The sequence below is a fragment of the Piliocolobus tephrosceles genome, chromosome 1 (assembly GCF_002776525.5).
Source record: "Piliocolobus tephrosceles isolate RC106 chromosome 1, ASM277652v3, whole genome shotgun sequence".
NCBI lineage: Eukaryota > Metazoa > Chordata > Mammalia > Primates > Cercopithecidae > Piliocolobus > Piliocolobus tephrosceles.
The window spans coordinates 201,016,557-201,039,288 of record NC_045434.1 but is presented as its reverse complement, the minus strand read 5'-3'; the positions used below and the strand labels follow the sequence as shown (position 1 = coordinate 201,039,288).

The window sequence follows — 22,732 nt, the reverse complement described above, 5'->3', positions numbered from 1 at the left end:
TTTTTTTTTTTTTTTTTGAGATGCAGTCTCTCTGTCATCCATACAAAATCCACTGATTTTTGTATCCTGCAATTTTACTGAATGTTTATCAGTTGTTGTAAGAGAATTTTGGTGGCGTCTTTAGGTTTTTCTACATATATAAGATAATGTCGGCCTGGCACGATGGCTCATGCCTGTAATTCTGCCATTCTGGGAGGCCCAGGTGGCCGGATCACAGGGGGTCAGGAGTTCGAGATCAGCCTGGCCAATATGGGAAATCCTCATCTTTAGTAAAAATACAAAAATTAGCTGGGTGTCATGGCACATGCTTGTAGTCCCATCTACTCAGGAGTCTGAGGCACAAGAATTACTTGAACCCAGGAGGTGGTGGTTGCAGTGAGCTGAGATCATGCCACTATACTCCAGCCTGGGCAACAGAGACAGACTCTATTTAAAAAAAAAAAAAAAAAAAAAAAAAAAAGCATGTCATCTGCAAAGAGGGACCATTTAATTTCCTGTTTTTCAATTTTGCATGCTTTTTACTTATTTCTCTTGCCTAATTGCTCTTGCTAGGACTTCTAATACTATGTTGAATAAGAGTGGTGAAAATGGCTCTCCTTGTCTATTGTAGTTCTTAGAGGAAAGGCTTTAAGCTTTTCGCCATTAAGTATGATGTCAGCTGTGGGTTTCTCACATATGGCCTTTATTATATTGAGGTATGTTCCTTCTGTACTTAATTTGTTGAGAGTTTTTACCATGAAGGGATGCTGAATTTTATCAAATGCTTTTTCTTTGTCTATTAAGATGATCATATGATTTTCATCCTTCACTCTGCTGATGTGATGTATTGATTTGCATATGTTGAACCATCCTTGCATCCCTGGGAGAAATGCCACTTGATCATACAGAACCAGACTTTTTACATCCATTGGTTATTTTCTTGACTAGTTTCCCTGGAGAGAAATCCCTTCCCACCTGGGGGAAGGTAAGTAATGGGCTGCCCGAATTTGAGCAAAGGGCTAGGAGATAGTCTCCTATTTGGTATAGGCTTTGTTCCCACCTCTCTAGTTTAATTTTTCCAAGTGTGGAAACACATAATTCTGGGTGCCCATCTGAGGTCCAGGTGGGGCGGGGGGGCGGATGAAAAGGATGTGATGGGCAGGGAGTTGTCTAACTGCTTCTTATACAGTTTTCCAAACAAGTATCGTGTTATCTTGTTTTTAGGCTCCCAATTCATTCCCACCTTCATAGGTACCTGGGCCTCTAATTTGTGTGTGCCTGTCTGGGGCACTGCAATTTGACTTAGCTTTGCTTCTTGTTGACCTCCTCCATCAGCAGAGCTCACATTTATTTCAGTTTCCTCAGGTTAAGCTTTCCAAGTTTTTGTAGATACCTTTCTCTCCTTTCTATGATCTTTTAAGACAAACAATGTATTCTACTATAATAACATGTGGAAGCTTTTTTCGAGGTGCAAAGTAAAAGCATTGTACACTAAAGCTTCAATATCTAAAATCCACCCCCATTTAACACCTAATCAGCAGATTCCTAAAACAAATTCATCTTTACCTTGCATGACATCATCCATTGCAGCATAATCTGCAATTGGTTCATCAGCCTAGAAAACAAATGAAGACAATTCAAAATCACAAGGGAGTAGGAATCTGAAATCTGAAGTATGGCCCATGATTCAACTACTGATATTGCTACAAGACACAAAAACACACTGTCCAGTAGAGAACTCAGTTTGAGCCATAGCCAGTGGTGTCCAGGTTTAACAGTGGATGCCCTGGTGGCCATGGGTCTAGAGTCAACACCTCAGAAATGGTATAATGTGTGTGTGAAGAGGAAAGGCAGAGGGGACTACTTTCCCACTCTTAAAGACACCTTTAGAAATGGAAATGTTTAGACACCCTGGGGTTACTAAAGACTGATTTAACCAATGTGAGCTAAGATACTGGTAGTGGTAGTGAGGGGTGCAAATAAAAAGTTCGACTGGTCCTCTCAGAATACCAATTAGGTTAAAATTGTACTTTTGTCCCACTTCACCAGCAAGAACAAGATACCCATTTCCTTTTCAGGAGGAAGCTTATGATGTCTGAGGTTATGACGAGGTTAACTGCAAGGATAATGAGGCCAATGACCAGTACAGACTCTAGCTGCCCATGTGAAGTACAAACCGTTCAACAATACAGGCTGTTTCTAGGACGTTAGACAGGATCATTAGGATCTAGCAACTCAGTGTGTTTTCAAAATCATTTCACAGAACCTATAGTTCCAGGAAATGCAGAATGTTAAACAGAGGGAGGGGTTAGGTGGTGGGATGAGGGGTGTGTGTGCATGGATGGGGTAGATATGGGTCTGCCTCATCATTCCAGGGCCTAACTTTATCACACCAGAACTGGGGCTCCAAGTTTGAAAAGCATACATTTCACAGTTCAAAATAAAAAACCTGAACAATGATTCTACCACATGATGTGGTGGTATTTGGAACAGCAGGGATTCTTTTGGCCAAGAAACAAAAGAGGCAATGGGAAGCGACTAAATCAGGCCCTTAGGGAGGGTAGACTTGGGCAAATGAGGTTGGTTCAGTGACTTTTCTCTTTCTTTCTTTTGAGACAGAGTCTCCCTCTGTTGCCCAGGCTGGAGTGCAGTGGCGCGATCTTGGCTCACTGCAACCTCCACCTCCCAAGTTCATGCCATTCTCCTGTCTCAGCCTCCCGAGTAGCTGGGATCACAGGCGCCCACCACCATGCCCGGCTAATTTTCTTGCATTTTTGATACAGATGGAGTTTCACCATGCTGGCCAGGCTGGTCTTGAACTCCTGACCTCGTGATCCACCTGCTTCAAACTCCCAAAGTGTGGGGATTACAGGCGTGAGCCACCATGCCCAGTGAAAGTAGGGGTTTCTAAGACACTGTCAAAGAAAAGTCACTGAGGCCGGGCGCAGTGGCTCACATCTGTAACCCCAGCACTTTTGTGAGGTGAGGCGGGCAGATCACCTGAGGTCAGGAGTTCGAGACCAGCTTGGCCAACATGGTGAAACCCTGACTCTACTAAACATACAAAAAATTGGCCGGGAGTGGTGGCACATGCCTGTAATCCCAGGTACTTGGGAGGCTAAGGCAAGATAACTGCTTAAACCTGGGAGGCGGAGATTGTAGTGAGCCAAGATCGTGCCACTGCACTCCAGCCCAGGTGACACAGCGAGACTCCATCTCAAAAAAAAAAAAAAAAAAAAAAAAAGAAGTCCCTATTTCCTACATCTACTAAATCCAAAACCAATTTCCATGCCCTGGACAGAATCCCATTAAGTCATGTATGTGACTGTTGTGACAGAACCTTGTGTTTTACCCTTGTTTCCTGCTTGGCTGGCTAGTACTTTTGAACCAAAAGGAAAAGAGGAGATACTTTAATACTATGAAGTGTGGTTAAGTAATTCTGCTGAACCGGAAGTTAGGGAAAAGCTTACAGAAGAAGCTGAATCTACTTTTAACTATGAAAAACTATGAAAATCTCAGCAGAGATATATTTTAAAGTATAAAATAAGTTACCATTCGCACTGGTCACAAGTCTATCTTCTACCCATTTTTTGCGGGGGCAGCATTTCAAATTAAGTTGCAGACATCAGTATCATTAGTGTGGTTTTAAGAACAGATCCATCTAGTCCAAAAAAGGAAAAAAAAAGCGGGGGTGGGGATTGGAGGGCAATGGGGAGGGGACACCGCAGAAACTTTGTGACCTGAGACCAGATCACTCAGCTTTCCTCTGTGGTATGACAGTCAATCCTCAAGTGTTCAGAGGGCCACAACCCAGTATCACTCCCCTCCTCCCAGTGTGAGAGGAATGAAAACTAGATCTGTATCTGGAGAAGAATGGAGGCCCTTGTGACAGAAAATCAAACGGGAAAAATGAGGCGTGAAGCTTAGCAGTTGGGTGGGTGGGATTTATATCACTGCCCTGCCCTACCAGGGAAAAGGAAAGTAATGATGTACCCTGATCCCACCAAGGCATAGAAACTGATCCAGGTGATCTAAGAAAGGCCAAGGAAAGCCTTTACTTTCACCTTCGCAGGGTACCAGCAGTTGCTGATGCTGTGGCATAACAGCACCTACTGTAACACACAAGAACAAGATATGATGATGTCCTGACCTCCTCTAAGTCTCTTGGGGCTCAGCCAGAGCTGGGCTGAGCTGCAAAAACTCACAGCATTCATTTACCACTGCCCTCTGCTAAAGACCCAACGCATCCTTTAACCACCATTTCACATAGTTTACACACAGTTATGTAACATGTAAAACCTTGAGTTCTTTAGCTAAGGAGCTGTTTACTTACCTTTAATAAAATGACAGATTCAGGAATGACGCCAAGGGTGCCTAGGGTGGCACAGTCATCACTTAAAATCTTTCCATCAATCGACAAATTCTGGTCAAAAGGAGCAACTGAAAATGCATGCATGATCTGTGCCAACAGAAAAGAGACAAAGTCCATATAATGCAAAACACTAAGACTTATACCCTATTTAAATAAATTATGTATGGATTCTTAAAAAAAACAAAAAGGCTTCAGAGTACAAAACCACTGTTGCTTACAGTCAGCCTACTTGTTATACTCCTACTGAGGCTATCGTCCCTATATATCCGGGAACATCCTTAGGAGGTCTGGTAGAGTATTAGGAAACAATTATACACACAGATGCATTTGTTCCTTACCTTACCAGCTTCCCAAGGATGGAGGTGTGGGGAAATAAAATGAGTAAAAAGTGGCGCTGGGCCGATGGCTACTCTGAGGCTTGGGCAAGGTCATCACTGTCACCCCACCACTCCCAGGCCCCATATCCTTTCATCAACAAGTCAAGTCCAAATTCTTTCTTCTTTTTTTTTTTTTTTTTTTTTTTGGTGTGTGCTGAGACAGGGTCTCACTCGGTCACCCAGGCTGGAGTGCAGTGGCGCGATTATGGTTCATTGCAGCCTTGAACTCCCAGGCTCAAGGGATCCTCCCACCTAAGCCTTCTGAGTAGCTGAGACTACAGATGTGTGCCACCATGTCTGGCTGATTTTTAATTTTTTTTGTAGACATGAGGTCTTGCTATGTTGACTAGGCTGGTCTCGAACTCTTAGACTCAAGCAATCCTCCCATCTCAGTCTCCTGAAGTGCACAGATTACAGGCACGAGCCACTGTACCTGGCCCAAAATTCTTTCTTAAAACAATCTTTAAGGCCAGGCTCGGTGGCTCAAGCCTGTAATCCCAGCACTTTGGGAGGCCGAGACGGGCGGATCACAAGGTCAGGAGATCGAGACCATCCTGGCTAACACGGTGAAACCCTGTCTCTACTAAAAAATACAAAAAACTAGCCGGGCGAGGTGGCAGGCACCTGTAGTCCCAGCTACTCGGGAGGCTGAGGCAGGAGAATGGCGTAAACCCGGGAGGCGGAGCTTGCAGTGAGCCGAGATCCGGCCACTGCACTCCAGCCTGGGCGACAGAGTGAGACTCCGTCACAAGAAAAAAAAAAAAAAATCTTTAAATTCTCTCTTTTGTTCTTATTCCTTCAGCAAATGGCTTGGGGTATATAATTCAGCCCTTGGAACTGTCACATATTCTTAGACTGAGTCTTGTCTCTAGGAAGCAAAATATGAATTTCTGAAGGGTAGGGACCATATGCCCCACCCCAGTTCTGGCCAAGTGTTAAAATTTAAATATGGCGGGGTGCAGTGGCTCACGCCTGTAATCCCAACACTTTAGGAGGCCAAGGCGGATGGGTCACCTGAGGACAGGAGTTTGAGACCAGCCTGACCAACATGGCGAGACCCCGTCTCTACTAAAAATAGAAAATTAGCCAGGTGTGGTGGCACATGCCTGTAATCTCAGCTACTCGGGAGGCTGAGGTCGGAGAATTGCCTGAATCCAGGAGATGGAGGTTGTGGTGAGCCGAGATCATGCCATTGCACTCCAGCCTGTACATCAAGAGCGAAACTCCATCTCAAAAAAAAAAAAAAAAAAATTTAAATACATTCCAGATGAGTGTGGTGGCTCATGCTTGTGATCCCAGCACTTTGGGAGGCTGAGGCAGGTGGATCACCTGAGGTCAGGAGTTCGAAACCATCCTGGCCAACATGGCAAAACCCTATCTCTACTAAAAATACAAAAATTATCTGGGAGTAGTGCCATGCGCCTGTAATCCTAGCTACTTGGGAGGCTAAGGCAGGAGAATCACTTGAACCCAGGAAACAGAGGTTGCAGTGAGCCGAGATTGCACCACTGCATTCCAGCCTGGGCGAAAGAGCAAGACACTGTCTCAAAAATACATACATACATACATACATACATACATACATACATACATACATTCCAAAATAATGGTATTCGTAATATTTAAATGTTTTTACAAATTCAGAAAGGTTTTTTAAATTTATTTCTGGGTCATGTTTACCTCTGGAGGACAAGCAGAAGTTGGGCTCAGAGAGGCAAACACAAGTAACCTTCAATGACACTTTTAATTCTTAACTCGGTAGACAAGTCCAAGAATATTCATTTTAGTATGCTTTTTAACTTACCCATAAAATGTATGCTATTACATGTATCTTATATTACACCAACATCTATGATGTCATGGGAAAACCATTCTGCCCTTTCCTGTACTCTATTCTTTGGATGTGGAAAGACAAAACGAGCCTCACAAATCAACCCTGAACTGCGTGTGGAACAGGGCCCAAGAGCTTGACAGGCCAGGGTGATGGCGACCAGAAAAGTGATTTTAATAATGGCACCAAAGACAAGTAAGAACAAAGATAACAGCACTGGCCTCCTCCCTAACTGCTGGGACAGAATCTTACCAGGATTTTTCAAAAGAACATTAGCACCCAAAAAGCAGGCAGGGATGAACTAGCCAGAGATCTGTGGCTAGCAATGAAAAGTTCCCTGGCATCATCAATGGTCTTCATGAAGCAATAAGCAGGAAGTACTGACAGGACAGTTCTACCCAAGCCAGCTCAGCATGCAAACATCAAGCAGAGGCATATCCAGCCCTACACCAGCAAATGTTCTGGAACCATGAAGATCGAGTGGAGCTACGGTGGATGTGTGCGATGCTAATTTAACATGGATAACGTCACAGCTGCTGGACTGCAGAAATGCTTGTTCATGCCCCTAAATGCTAAGTGTTTTTGTACTATCGGACAAATAGCAGATACCTCTAGACACAAGTGTGACAACGGAGGGGCTGATGTTCACACATTATATTCTGAGAATGGACAAGGACACTGAGATGCTGTCAACAACTAATGAAGCATTTATTAAGAAGCTACTGTGTGTCAAGTACTGTTCTAGGTGTTGATAATATAAAAGTGAATAATCCCGCCCTAGAGGGGTTCCCAGGAGTGAGGTCAAAACAAAGTTCTGAGGATGGTAGCAGAAGGTATGCGCAGGATCTAGCGAGCACAGGGGGACAGTCAGTTTCCTGAAAGGGGCCAAGACAGGTTTCACAGAAGAGTCACCATTAAAGATGAACACATGCTACTAGTGAGGAGAAGATGGAACAGGCCAACCAAGGCAGGGAGGCCTACGGTAATAATCCTTAAACTCTAAGTGCTAGGAAAATGCTTGAGTATAAAGAACATGATAGAGGTCTGCTTAACGAGTAGGTGCGGCATTCCTGGTCTGTGGAGCTTAACAGGAACCATGAAAACCCTGCTGCTATCAAGGAGTGGCTCTCCTCTGCTTGTGATGGTGTGTGGGGCTGAAAAAAGAAAATACAGAAGCAATCGCCTCAGCTGCCAGGCATTTCACCTCTGTCCCAAAATATTCTACTTTCTCAGGCAGGCAATACCACCCACCCACTAAAGATCTATCTTTGGGAAAATGAAATAATACAATTAAACACTGAACATCTTTTGAGAAAGGAGATGAACAAATTGTACTTCATTAACTTCATGGGATCAGAGGTGGATGAATTACTGATTAGACACAGCAAGCTTTGTAAGGTTTCAAGCAACTGTATATGGTAGATATGTCTAGAAACAAACATTTACAGATTTGCAATGGTTGTCATCCTATTAACTTAGAAATGCAGTATCCCCAGAGGAAAGGCTCCATCAAACACTAAAACACAAATTACATGCCTTAAGAAAATCACCCACCACCACCAGCTGTGGATCACACACATGCCCACCACAAACTCTGATGCTATCCACGCTACCAGGCAAATAGGCTCATATCTAGTTGAAGCATCACAAGCTCCCACCACTATGTAGTGAGGGGAAAGACCTTTCACTGCCCTTTCTTTGACTCTGTTTGGCCCGCGGTAGTCCCTGAAGCAAGAGTGGGAGATGAGAGAGCCATTCAGGAAGAGCACCTCTGAGGGCGGTGTGAACAGCTGCCATCTTCTAGCAGCTCATTTGGGCAGGTAACATGCTCTCAGATGGAAGGGTTATTTCTGCTGACTTCTGGTTTATTCTTCAAAAATCATAGTCCATAATAAAAGCAGCACAGGCTTTAAAAAATGTCTTTATGCACAGGGGCTCTTTCTGTAATTTAAAAGTTTTGAATGTTCGAGGTTTCCCAATGACAGGCAGAAAGTCAGTGATAGAAACAAGGTTTCTTAGATGTAAAAGGTACAATAACAGAGTGAAGATATTATGCCAACACACTTATTTTCAGAGCCATGGGTTCAACCAAGGGAAATACTGTTGTCAGGACAATCTGGAACACATAACACCCTCAAAGGAAGCCTGTACTTTTGCCTCATTTACAATGATAAATATCAGCAACAAGAAAATTGTGTAACCAGTAAACTATGCCACATAAAAGTAGCAGAGGAGGAAATCTGGTCAACTTTTTGGATATCTATCAGTGACTGAAACAGACTGGGGCCAGATTTTTTCATGGACATCTTGAATTTATCAGTTCCTTCTGCCTAGGGTTTGAGATTTACCACTGGAATGCTTATTTATAGTATGTCAGTATTGATACCAAGAAATAACAGTATCATGAAACCATTTCACAATGCCTGCACTAGAGCAGTGGAAATGATTTGTAAAGCAATGCATGCTTTGGTGAGGGAATGGAGAGGGCATATCTAAAATAAATCTATATAACAATTTGGAAAACATCACTGCATAAAGAAAGGTAAAGATAATTTTGAAACTCTATCAAGGCCGGGCGCAGTGGCTCATGCCTGTAAATCCCAGCACTTTGGGAGGCCGAGGCGGGTGGATAGCGAGGTAAGGAGTTCAAAAGCAGTCTGGCCAAGATGGTGAAACCCTGTCTCTACTAAAAATACAAAAATTAGCCAGCTGTGGTGGCATGTACCTGTAATGCCAGCTACTCGGGAGGCTGAGGCAGAGAACTGCTTGAACCCGGGAGGTGGAGGTTGCAGTGAGCCGAGATGGCACCACTGCACTCCAACCTGGGTGACAAAGTGAGGCTCTGTCACACACACACACACACACACACACACACACACACAAAACAACTCTATCAAATAGATTTATCTGCCACCAAAAATATTGTGACAGCCTAGTGAATAAGCAATCACTAATCGCTAATAATAAGCTGCCTTTTATCTCCCATTAAATTTCACAGCAGTTCCTGGTAGCAGGCTCCAATACCTATTAAGTGGTCAAAGAAAAGCATAGAACACAATAAAGTGAGAGAACAGTTATCCCCGCACAACCTCGACATGTGACAAATTAAGTGGTTCCCAATGTTTCTCATTACTAGAAAGCTATTGCAGAACCAGCCCAAGTTTCCAGAACCCAAAATTCACTTTCATCTTCACAAAAAGATTTTTGGCTATTTTGAAAACTTTAAGTCTTTTGGAAAAAAACACAGATACATACATATATGTAAATACAGGTGGAAAGCAGGAATTCATGAAGGCCCTCTTCAGTCCAGAGCAAACCTGAACAAACATTTTCCTCACCTGAATTTTCAATTCTTTTAACGTCTGATTAGCAGAAACGAGAAGTGCTTTCTCACCACGAACTTTTCTATGTCGCATACTTCGGCGAATAACTTGCTTTTGATAGGCTATATAATTTTGATGGGATATCTTTTGCCGCTTTGTTCCACCATTGCTCTATAATGAAGATTGGAAATGAAGAAAGCAGTGAAATTAACCACAGTGTGACCCTTGCTCATGAAGTTTTTCAGGCAAACAAAAGCTGTTTCCTTATTGGTCCCTTAACCATTTGAAATTCAATGTAAACAATGAGTAGAGACTAACGAGACTTTCTTAGCAGGCTCACATATAATTGATAAAAGAAAAGAATGAGTAATACACACCTCTAACTGCATGTAAAAGCAATTGAAATGTTTGTTACAAGAGAAATTTAAAGTTTGGTGAGGGGGCTCACACCTATAATCCCAGGAGTTCAAGACCAGCCTAGGCAACATATTAAGACCCATCTCCACCAAAAATTAGCCAGGCATGGTGGCATGAGCCTGTAGTCCCAGCTACTTGGAGGGTAAGGCAGGAGGATCATCTGAGCCCAGTAGTTCCAGGCTGCAGTGAGCTACAATTGCACCACTGTACTCCAGTCTGGTGACAGAGACTCCATCTCTTTTATGAAAAAGAAAAAAGAGAGAGATGACATTTAAAATAAAAATGATTAAGTCTGACCTTACATCAGAAAAACATAACAAATTGAAAAACTTCAATGAACAACCTGAATTTTAAACATTTTCTTCTCTTCTTGAGAATGACATGGAAACTAAGTATAAACTGCTGTGAATTTAAGAATAAAATATAGAACCTTAATTTAAAAAAACAATTTGACTAAAAATAAGACTGTACCACTTTTTCTAATGGCAAAATATACAGCCTCACTCATAAAATATTCTTACAAAAATGTTATACCAGAATGTAATCAAACATTTACGTCCACCTTCCAATTTACAGAAATTGGAATATAGGGGATATATAAATAAATTAAAATAAGTAACATAAGGAAACAATCAGCCAAATACAGAACATGGAACAATCTAAAAGAAATCAAATTGGTCCAAGTTCAATGTCAAGAAGGGAAAGAGCCATGCATGGTGGCTCACGCCTATAATCCCAACACTCTGGGAGGCTGAGGCAGGCGGATCAACCTGAGGTCGGGAGTTCGAGACCAGCCTAACATGGAGAAACCCCATCCCTACTAAAAATGTAAAATTAGCTGGGTGTGGTGGCTCATGCCTGTAATCCCAGCTACTAGGGATGCTAAGGCAGGAGAATTGCTTGAACCCAGGAGGCGGAGGTTGTGGTGAGCTGAGATTGCGTCATTGCACTCCAGCCTAGGCAACAAGAGCAAAACTCCGTCTCAAAAAAAGAAGAAGGGAAAGAAACAGGGTCCGGAGGCAGAGTAACTATTCCAAATTCTAAGTCTAAAGTGATACAAACAACACATATCCTGATTACATACTGGTTTGAGAGGAAAAAACTGTTCAAGACATATCTGAGTATGGGTATTAGAGGACATTAGGGAGTTTTCGTTAGTTTTCTTATTTATGAGCACATTATTAGTATTATGTAGGACACTGTCTTTATTTTTAGAGGGGAAATGTCATCATGGCCATGACTACCTAAAGGTGCTATAAAAAGGATGCCCATGGGTATGCATGATATATGCGGTACTAGTCAAGAAAAAAATAATAGATGAGGACCAAATGTCCTCTACAGTACTCCTATAAATCCCTCATCAAGAGGTTAACGATCAAGATTCTTCTGCTTTTTGTACCAAAGGTGGTGGTGGTGGTGGCCGGTGGGGGCAGTGGCGGGTGGGAGGCACAGGGGAGATTCTTCTGCCAACCAGGGTAGGGAATAAAAGAAGCAGGATTTTTAAGAAAATCTTTTCCTCTGGTTTAATTAAATCTGGATGAGGTAACCTTAAGGCCCTGGCTCTGGTTTCCACAGTTGTCAATGAGTGTCAGCTGTGCATAAGCAGAGCAGTTTAGTGGTCATTATGGACACAGATGCCACGTATTCATTACTCACGAGCTCCACAGTTTGCAAAGCAGAAGGTGATCAAGACCTGAACACAGAAGAGCATTTGTTCAGGGTGCCTACCACTGACTAGACACTGCCCGAGGCTAGTTCAGCTGTAGCCCTGAATCTACATAGGCAACTGAGTGATTCAAAGATTCACAAGAAAAAGTTAAATGCACATATGGGTTAAAAAAAAAATACAATGAAAGCTGATGAAACATTTTTCTCAATCTCAACTGTTGAAAGTAAAGATCAAATTGAACCCAAATTCTATAATCAGGAATATAAAGAAAAATAACTACATCAACATATAATTTTATTTTAGAAGTACAAAACACAACCAAAAAACAAAACCCTGAGCATCAAGCAAGACAGATTTTTTAATAACTCTGATTTTAAATGGGTCTAAAGGCTTTTCCTGGAATTATTTCTTTCTTAATCTGGAGAATTTAAATCCAACTTAACTGACAAAAAAAACCAGCCCACTGGTTTTAGAAGGTTTTCAATTACCTAAGTGATACCCAATACCGAGTATATTATTAACCTAAATTTTTAGATGAAGTCAAAGGAGTTGGGTTTATCTAGCTTAGAGAAAAGAGGAAAGGGGATTTGTTTATCTCCACTAAGGACAAGCAGAAACACATCATTTTTTATTTCAGGGATTTAAAGCAGCAATTACAGAAGCTATCTATGGACTGAGATATGTGATGAAGAGGGTGACATTTTGAAAATGCTGAACATTTTTCAGGGACTATCTATTCTTTTCCAAAGAGGAAGGTTACACTTGAGATTTTTTGTGAGCCAAAAATTTTTTGTGAGAAAGCAAAACGTAAAATATTCTAGAGTATTACAACATCCAAACAAGGAAAAGGAAGACAGAAGAAAATTATGAAGTATAAAAAATAATTATAGTATAAAAAGCAATGTTCCCCAACATTCTCTATCATATTTATAAACATAAAATCTGTTGTCGTCCACAACTAAGGAGAGTGATTCCACATCCACTTTGAAAAATTGCTGTGGTCGGCCGGACGCGGTGGCTCAAGCCTGTAATCCCAGCACTTTGGGAGGCTGAGACGGGCGGATCACGAGGTCAGGAGATCGAGACCATCCTGGCTAACGCGGTGAAACCCCGTCTCTACTAAAAAAAAATACAAAAAACTAGCCGGGCGAGGTGGCGGGCGCCTGTAGTCCCAGCTACTCGGGAGGCTGAGGCAGGAGAATGGCGTGGGCCCAGGAGGCAGAGCTTGCAGTGAGCTGAGATCCGGCCACTGCACTCCAGCCTGGGCGACAGAGCGAGACTCCGTCTCAAAAAAAAAAAGAAAAAGAGAAAGAAAAATTGCTGTGGTCATGACCACAATGAATACAACTAGATAATCAAAAAAAGTTAGCGTTCTAAAATCTAAATCACTTGAAAATGTAGATGGTTTTTCTAAACAACTCTTAGGGTGAAAAGCAAAGCTTAAAATAACAGAAACTAAAGACAGTAAGAACATCGTGTCAAGTTTAACAAACTAATTTACAAAGTTAACCAGAGAACAGAGAATTAGTGACAACAGGCAATAAAAGATTTGATTCCCCCATCCTGGCTAACACAGTGAAACCCTGTCTCTACTCAAAAAAAAAAAAAAAAAAAAAATTAGCCGGGCATGGTAGCGGGTGTCTGTAGTCCCAGTTACTGGGGAGGCTGAGGCAGTAGAATGGCATGAACCTGGGAGGCGGAGCTTGCAGTGAGCTGAGATCGCACCACTGTACTCCGGCCTGGACAAGAGAGTGAGACTTGGTCTCAAAAAAAAAAAAGGTTCCCAACTGATTATTAAACCATAATACCAAGTGAGAATAACTAAAACATACAGTACTGCCAGACAAAAGAGAATGTAGTCCTGAATCGGGATGGATATGTACACATGCACACACATACATACACGTTTTTTTTAAGGCAGAGTCTTGGCCCAAGCTGGAGTGCAGTGGCGTGATCTTGGCTCACTGTAACCTCCACGATTCTCCTGCCTCAGCCTCCTGAGTACCTGGGATAACAGGCCCATGCCACCACACCAAATTTTTGTAATTTTAGTAGATATGGGGTTTCACTATACTGGCCAGGCTGGTGTCAACCTCTTGACCTCAAGTGATCCACCCGCCTCAGCCTCCCAAAGTGCTGGAATTACAGGCGAGAGCCACTGCGCCCGGCCATACACACACACTTTTAATATATCAACTAAAAACCACACAATCAAGTTTGTACAAAATGTGGCTTGAAAGATGGCTTGTATAGACCACAGAGATGTCCCCATCACAAAGATGGGGACATGAAAACAGAGTTGACAACAGGGTAAAGGGCAGCAAAGTCATGTCTGCAAACGCTTGTGTAGACATATTAGTACCGAGTCAACGAATACGTCTCAACAAGCATTTGCAGACATGAGTTTGCTGCCCTTCTTTACCCTGTTTCTTATACCAAGGAACACAAGATGTATATATGCACACAGAGTTTAATAAGGGCATCACTTACTATAGAAAAATATCCCCTTTAAACTGAAAACCTGCATTCTCATCAAGTGTACAGATTTGGTTAGCACTGAAGCAAAGGGCCCTCCAGTGTTGACTGACTGAAACAGATTAGGAAGGACAACTTAAAGAGTGGCTGATCACTGTCACAAACTGTATGATTTTGCTTCTTCACAGGTGTTTTGAGGTTATTTTATGAGCTCCAATAAGCCATGGAAAACAAATGCTGACATCCCTTTATACCAGTTAGGAAACCACAAGTAACATTTATTTTGGGCACACCAAGATTCATATCAAGAGGGCTTTTCAGACTCTCTCAATCAATGTTCAAAATGAAGTAACAGTATCAACGTGCAGACAGGACAACAAGCCCAGATACCTCTGCTCTGTCACAGATACCGCAGATGGCTATTTTAACACTTTTATTTTTTCAGGGAGAACGCTATCCATAATTTCACTACACTATTTTAGCAGTAAAGAAAGAAAACAAACATCTCATCTGTTAAAAATAAAACTCTAAGTAGAGTAGAATATCCATGAGTTTAAAGTACAAAATATCCTCCAATGTGGGGGTCTGACTTTTTGAGAAGCTGAAACTTATCTCCACCGACATCAACCATATTCCCACGATTTCCTATTCTCAAAAGACAATTTACGGGCCGGGTGCGGTGGCTCACGCCTGTGATCCCAGCACTTTGGAAGGCCAAGGCGGGAGGATCACGAGGTCAGGAGCTCGAGACCAGCCTGGGTGAAACCCCGTCTCTATTAAAGATACAAAAAATTGGCCAGGCGTGGTAGCGCATGCCTGTAATCCCAGCTACTCGGAGGCTGAGGCAGGAGAATCACTTGAACCTGGGAGGCAGGGATTGCGGTGAGCTGAGATCGCACCACTGCACTCCAGCTGGGCAACAAGAGCAAAACTCTGTCTCAGAAAAAAAAAAAAAAGGAAGAAAGTCCTAACAAAACAGTCCAGAAAACTTCTTTAAAGTTATTTTTCTGAGACAGGGTTTCTCACTCTGTTGCCCAGGCTGGAGTACAGTGGCGCAATCATAGCTCGCTGCAGCCTGAACTCCTAGGCCCAAGCAATCCTCCCACCTCAGCCTCCTGAGTAGCTGGGACTACAAGCACGTGCCACCATGCCCAGCTAATTTTTTATTTCTTGTAGAGATGGGATCTTGCTATATTGCCCAGAATGGCCTCAAACTCCTGGTCTCAAGTGATCGTCCTGCCTCAGCCTCCTGAAGGGCTGCAATCACAGGTGTGAGACACCGCACCCAGCCCAGAAAACAGTCCATCTTAATGCAAGAATCTAAAGTGTGCTACAATGAAAAATGAAAGACTAACACATCAGCTGATCTGATCATTTGATTAACATCTTAATTAGAAACTTTATATACTCCATTATTAAGGTGATTGCTTGTAATGAGAAAATCTGAGTTAAATAATTTTTTCATATTCTGATTGAGCTGGAAACCAAGATATAGGTTGTTTAAGTCTTCTTTCTCAGCTAAAAATTTAATCATTACATTACATTTTAGCCTTTCTTACTTAATAGCAAGAAATACATTCATTCTGGAATCATGTGGTTCATGGCTTTTTATGAGAGATCAGGACGGCTGTAGCATGCCACCAAAACTAAGGAAAGACAAGGACTGGAGCTAAGAACCAATATCCTGGCCGGGCACAGTGGCTCATGCCTGTAATCTTAGCACTTTGGGAGGCTGAAGTGGGCGGATCACGAGGTTAGGAGTTTCAGACCAGCCTGACCAACACAGTGAAACCCTGTCTCTAATAAAAATACAAAAAATTAGCCCTGTGTGGTGGTGGGCACCTATAATCCCAGCTACTCAGGAGGCTGGGGCAGGAGAATTATTTAAACCTGGGAGGCGGAGGTTGTGGTGAGCTGAGATCCATGCCATTGCACTCCAGCACAGGCAACAGTGCGAGACTCTGTATCAAAAAAAAAAAAAAAGGAAAGGAAAGAAAAGAACCAATAGCCCATATAGGGTACAGAGAGATGGCCAGGGGCTTCGAGTGGCTGCTCTCAAAGAGAGAACAGCAGAAAGTATAACAATGAAAAGCAGCTTCAACACGTACTTGATTAAAATCTGGATCTTTTTCTCCATCTGGTTTAGCTTCTTCCTTGTCCTCCTCTGTTTCAGAACTACTCACATTCAGCTCTGGAGCCGAATCCTTCATCACCTGAATGTGCCAGGACAACAAAGAGAAGTAGGTCAGACCCTAGGAAGGCAGGCTATGGCCGATGTAGGGGCTGGGACCGGCAACCTTTATCAAGAGGAGGAACACCTTTATCATGGTGGGATTATAGACTGGAAAGTGGATCAAGAATCAGGCCTTCTCGGTTTTCTATGCTCTTTCAACATGTTAGTTTTTTACCCTATGACTTATTCTTGTAGTATTTAATGTGCTCACCATACACTGAAGAGGTCTCTGCAGAGCAGTTATTACTATCAGTCTTGTACAATGATATTATTGTGCAGAAGTTCGAAGGTGCCTGACACCTTCCTGAGCACACTGATTGTTCAAGCCTTTTCAAGTTCTCAAACTGTTCAAGTGGCAGGAGTCACATGCTCTTTAAGAATTGAGAAAATGAAATATGGAAGAAGCGTTCTCTTGCAGAACACTATGAAATACTCGTATTAAACTGAACAATGAAACTACAGCTAAATTGGATAGTATTTTATACTAGAGAACTAAAGACTTAAGAAAATTCTACAGGGAGAAACAGAGACATTCATACTCATTAACTTCATTTTCTCGGCAAATTAGGAAATGAAGGCCTTAGTTTATTTAACTTGTAAAGCAGAATCCTTAGCCTCCAGAGCATAATTTGTAAGTTACCCTTCTAAAAAATGTGTTTGGAAACAAGCATCAAATAAAACGTATTCCATTTTGTCTTTAATCCCAGAAACCGTGGAATTAAATTAATAAGATACCTAGAGATCTGGGTCAGGATCTGCCCAAGAGCCATCCCTAATATAATAAAAATGCTTTGAAATCCAATCCAAGCAAGTATTAACACCTCCACTTCCCAAATATATCCAGTCGATTTCCCCTATCCTTGCAGGTCAATGCAAGAGGCTCTAACTGGCCTCTCTTATTCCTGTTATGCCCTCACAGCAATTCCAAACTCTATAGCCAGGGCGATTTTTTTAAAACTATAAATCAGATCATATCATGGCCTTGCTTGAAACTCTTCAGGGGCTTACATCTACACTGGGAATAAACCCAATAAACCCGGTCTTGATAAAGGTATGATGTATAAAACCTGATGGTGTATGGTCGCTCATTCCGTATCATGATCCCTTCTTGGAATACATTTCATTCTAGCTCAGCAATAGCCACTAGGGTAGCCATTAGCCACATGCAGCTATTTAATTTTAAACCAACTACTAAATTCCTCAGTCACACTAGCCACGTCGAATGCTCCACAGCCACACGTGGCCAGTGACTACTGAAGTGCGCAGCACAGATACAGAACCTAGAACCTGTCCATCACCACAGAAAGCTCTATTGGACAGTGCTGTTCTAGGTGCAATGGTTTTCACTCTGTTGCATAAGTACATTAGGCTTATTCTTTTGACCTTTGTTTCCTTTGCCTGGAAAACACTTCCCAGGCTGCATCCCTGACAGTGAGGGTTTGGGTAAAAACAACTTCTCCAAGATGCCTCTCCTGTCTACTCCCTGTATCATGCTAACCTCCACTTTACCCTGCTAAATTTCCTTCAAAACAATCATTTCTGTGTGAAATCAGATGAATTTATAGTTTATTCCTGATCTTTCTCACTAGGTCCCTATAATTTTGAGAGCAGGTATTATACCTGCCTTCTTTATCACTGTATCCTCAGCACTGGGACCATCCCTGGAACACAGCTGACACTCAATAAATATCTATGTATCAATTAATAACAAAGTAAATTCTCATACAATCACATAACTGTTCCTTTTCAATTACTATCCAATTTCAATTCTGATGCCAAACAGCTCTGAAGGAACAAAAATGCAGTCCTAGGCAGACCTTCAGTGCAAATACAACAGCAAATCAAGTCAAAGAGCATGCTTGATCATTACTAGTCAAAGAGCACGCTTGATCATTACTAGTCATCGCCACAAGAGGGACCAGTACCTTTTTATTATCCACAACTTTATGGACATAGATGGTGGCTTGAGTGTATTCACGCAGGTCCCTCTGCTGCTGACACAATAAGCCTTCTCTGCATTCTGGACAGAGTTCTTTGAAAAAAAAAAAAAAAAGGAAAAACAGAAGCAGCTGAGGAATCATTGTTAAAGAATCAAAGATCTAAAAACATATATCAAAGTTACTAGTGAATATTCATTAAACTCTTAGTAACATTTTCTTGTTTTGAGACAAGGTTTTGCTGTGTCACCCAGGCTGGAGTACAGTGGTATGAACGTAGCTCACTGTAACCTCAAACTTCTGGGCTCAAGCCATGCTCCTGACTCAGACTCTCAGCGAGTAGCTCAGACTACAGACATGTGCTACATTTTTTTTTTTTTTTTTTTTTTTTGAGACGGAGTCTCGCTCTGTCGCCCAGGCTGGAGTGCAGTGGCCAGATCTCAGCTCACTGCAAGCTCCGCCTCCCGGGTTTATGCCATTCTCCTGCCTCAGCCTCCCGAGTAGCGGGGACTACAGGTGCCCGCCACCTCGCCCGGCTAGTTTTTTGTATTTTTTAGTAGAGACGGGGTTTCACCGGGTTAGCCAGGATGATCTCGATCTCCTGACCTTGTGATCCGCCCGTCTCGGCCTCCCAAAGTGCTGGGATTACAGGCTTGAGCCACCGTGCCCGGCCGACATGTGCTACATTTTTATTATTTTGTAGAGAGAAAGTCTTGCTATGTTTGCTCAGGCTGATCTGAAATTCCTGGCCTTAAGCAATCCTTCTACCTTAGTCTCTCAAAGTATTAGGATTATAGGTGTGAGCTAGTGTGCTGGCCCAAACTCTTAATAATATTTTCTATTACATGCAAATGATAAGGAAATCCATTTACTGTCCATAAAGAAATGTACAAATAATGGGATAATTATAATCAGAGTTTCCACCTAGGGAGTTGGGACCACCACACGATCTTTAAGCAGACAACACTGACACACTTGTTCTTTTTAAAATGTCAGCTCTTAACCACAGAAACCAAAAGCAATATGAAAACTTACTAGGCTCAGAAATATACTGTGTTTCTGAAGGGTTTACATCTCCCACTTCAATTCTCATTATTTTAATTACATGATCCACAACAAAGAGCTTTTGTATCATTTGCCACTCACTGGGCCATATGAGAGCTATACTGTGCAAAAAAAAACACAACATGCCTTAAGACACATGGAAATTAAGAGAATTAACATAATCCATTAGTCCGCTAAACCAAAAGCATCAACACTAACATTTAATCCAAAGGAATTAGAGGGAAAAGACACATATCATCAACAAAGAAGTTTTTTATACAAAGGAATGTTACCACAGCAGCGAAACTAAATGGACTGAAATTACATGAATCAACATGGTTAGATCTCAAAAACATAATTGAGTAAAATAAGTTAGTTGCAGAAGTATAAATACAGTATGATGCCATTTATATAAAAAGTTTTAAATATGCAAGACATTATGTGCATGTATTTTTTTTTTTTTTTAACAGAATACTTTCTGAGACAGATAAACTCTATAAATTCACGACAGTGGTTCCTATGAGAGGAAGGGTGGGAGACAGAGAGAAGTAGCAACAGAAGGATAAGCACTGTGGGGCCTTTAATCATATTTGAACCATTTAACTTTTAAACTGACTGGTAACACACATTTGCTTATTGGCATATTTTCCTGAAGTCTGACATTTGCAGTAATAACAATGACAAGAAGAAAGGGAGGGAGGAAACAGAAGAGAGATGGAGAGCAAGAGAGAGAGTAACAGGGAAGGAGGGATGCAGAGAGGGAGGAAGAGAAAGAGGTAGGGAGAAAATGTAGAGAATATATAAACTTTCAAGTCCCTTCAATGATGTTAAAGTACTGAAATATGAATAATAAAACTCTAGCTTAACCCCAAGGGCATTTTTATTTATGTGTTCCAATTTCCTTTTCCTGATTTTTCTGACAATGTTGGAAGCATTCTACCTTCTTGTATATAATGATTTTTGGTAAAATCAGGGGAGAAATTCACAGACGAACACCTCTGGAAGTACTTAAAGCATGGAATAAAATTTTGGTTCTAAGACCCTAGAATTCCAGATGACCAGTGCAGTGGCTTTGCTCTGCCACCCTGCTATCGTCCTCCTTTAATTGTCTGAAGCCTGGCAGGGGCACAACGAAACCTACAACCAAGACCATCTTGATTCCGTGATTCTGGAAAAGAGGTCACAACGCTGGTCACCAGCAGCGGGGGGAGGAGAAAGAGTGGCTGTGTTGTCTCCAAGAGGGACAAGGAAGGAGCAAAAAGACAAATAGCCTTGGCAGCCTCTTGTCTTTCCTGGAGAAGTAGTCTTTCTTTTCTTTTAAAAGGGGGGGGAACCCACAATTCAGCAAAGGACTAAATTCTTAAAATAGACTTATGTCAGATGAGAAATTTCCTAAACACACTTTATTAATCATCAGAAAGAGAAAAGAAAAAAAATCACATAAAGAGAAGGAACTCACAGTTTAGAATCTTCTTTGGTCATGGAAGCAAATGTAAACATGAGGCCCCCATGGGGACACAAAAGAGCGCTATTCCCAACTGATGACACAGGGCTGCATCTTGTCGGCTTTCTACTCAAATGAGACAAGGAGGAGAAATATACCTAATTACTGCATGACGAAAGAGAAGATTTTAAAATAATTATTTCAAAATCAGAGATATATTTAAGAAAATATTAGTAATTAAATGTGTTTCTTAGGCTTATTCATTTAACTTAATAGAAAAGAAAGCTTTCAGTGTGTGCTGGTGAAAGTAACCATGAAGGATACAACAAACAGAATCCGTGAAATCTTAAAAAATACCAGAGTCAAACTGAGTCATAATAACAATAAAGGAAATAAAACATATTTTGTTTCTACCTAACAAATTTCCGCCACTCTTCTACAAAGAACTGAGACACAATGTAGAGGACATCCGTATCCTAGAACACAAAAATCACAAAACAGTATCCGTCAATTTACCGCCTGGTTAACACAAATTCCTTATAATATACTTTGGTTGTCCTTATTCAAGTTTTATAAATAATATGAAAACACAGTCCTCTACCAAAAAATAGCAGGCTGGAGTAAATCCCCTGGTTAGATAACTAAACAAATGAGAATATGAGAAGTTCTGGGTTGTTCTGAAATAGCTCACTGGGAACTTGGCAAGGGCCTTAAAAAGTAAAGATGCATTCTTTCCTTTATGGGAATCATTATACCTCTGGCCAGTTACTGAGACACGGTCTGTTTTTATCCTGGAACAGATTTGGTAGAGAAGTCTTTTGCTCATTTGCAATCATCTTATGTAAGGCTTCATTTTCTTCCCCTTCTCTTTCTAAAATCTGAAAGAGAATGAAGCAATCAACTGTCTCCTGCTGACAGCACATGACTTGCCTCCTCCCTACACCCCCGTCAGAAAAGTACAATGTTAATTTCCCTGGGAAGTCAACCCAGGAGGTGGCATGCCATTTCCCCAGATGTCAGTAGCATTCAGTACCTTGCACTGTGAACAGCACTCTTTGTAACTTGGAAATTCAGGAGCCTTTGGAAAGTACTGCTGCAGTTTGCTCCAAGCCTCTTTAGAAACAAGCCTTCTTTCATTTTCAGATATGCATAACTCACCTGAGTTTAAAAAAAAAAATTGAAAAAAAAAAGCTGAAAAAAAGTCAGTATCTATTTCCTATTTCTTAAACTTAAGAAAAATCTATAGGTGCACTTTTCTTGCTTTGCTAAAGTGTGGTATTTCTAGCTCTCTTTTCTTGTTTTCAAAAACTTCTGAATTTCCAATTTCATTTTAATTCTAAAGGAGGTAGCCATTAACCTCAATTTTATGTCCCTAATCTAGGTCCGTGGTTGAAAAAAAATCATGAGATAAAAACAAAGCTAAAACCGTGCATTTTCTTTCTCCCTGCAAGGAAGGAAGTAGTCAAAAATGGGATTCCAGGAGTCCTGGGACCTCTGTGCCATGGCAGGGGCTGCTTAACAAAATCACGTGTACTCCCACACTCAAAGGTTATCATTTCCTGCAGACTTTATTGTCTCCCATTTGACTAATCCTGAAATCACACTACATTAAAATAATATTTTGACAGCTG

General features: G+C 41.6%; 1 protein-coding gene across 3 annotated transcripts in view; it reads right to left on the bottom strand.

The window, feature by feature from the left end:
• The window catches only part of USP48 (ubiquitin specific peptidase 48), a 111,735-nt gene that overhangs the window by 6,469 nt on the left and 82,534 nt on the right, over positions 1-22,732 (bottom strand). For all 3 annotated transcript variants that reach the window (XM_026455940.2, XM_026455941.2, XM_026455942.1), the window contains 10 exons: positions 22,135-22,259; positions 21,857-21,979; positions 21,516-21,577; positions 21,117-21,227; positions 19,649-19,779; positions 18,602-18,708; positions 16,552-16,656; positions 9,898-10,053; positions 4,313-4,438; positions 1,546-1,594 (listed from right to left, as the gene is read on the bottom strand). In XM_026455940.2, the coding sequence (XP_026311725.1) occupies positions 1,546-1,594; positions 4,313-4,438; positions 9,898-10,053; positions 16,552-16,656; positions 18,602-18,708; positions 19,649-19,779; positions 21,117-21,227; positions 21,516-21,577; positions 21,857-21,979; positions 22,135-22,259 (1,095 nt within the window). The remainder of the gene's footprint in view (positions 1-1,545; positions 1,595-4,312; positions 4,439-9,897; positions 10,054-16,551; positions 16,657-18,601; positions 18,709-19,648; positions 19,780-21,116; positions 21,228-21,515; positions 21,578-21,856; positions 21,980-22,134; positions 22,260-22,732) is intronic.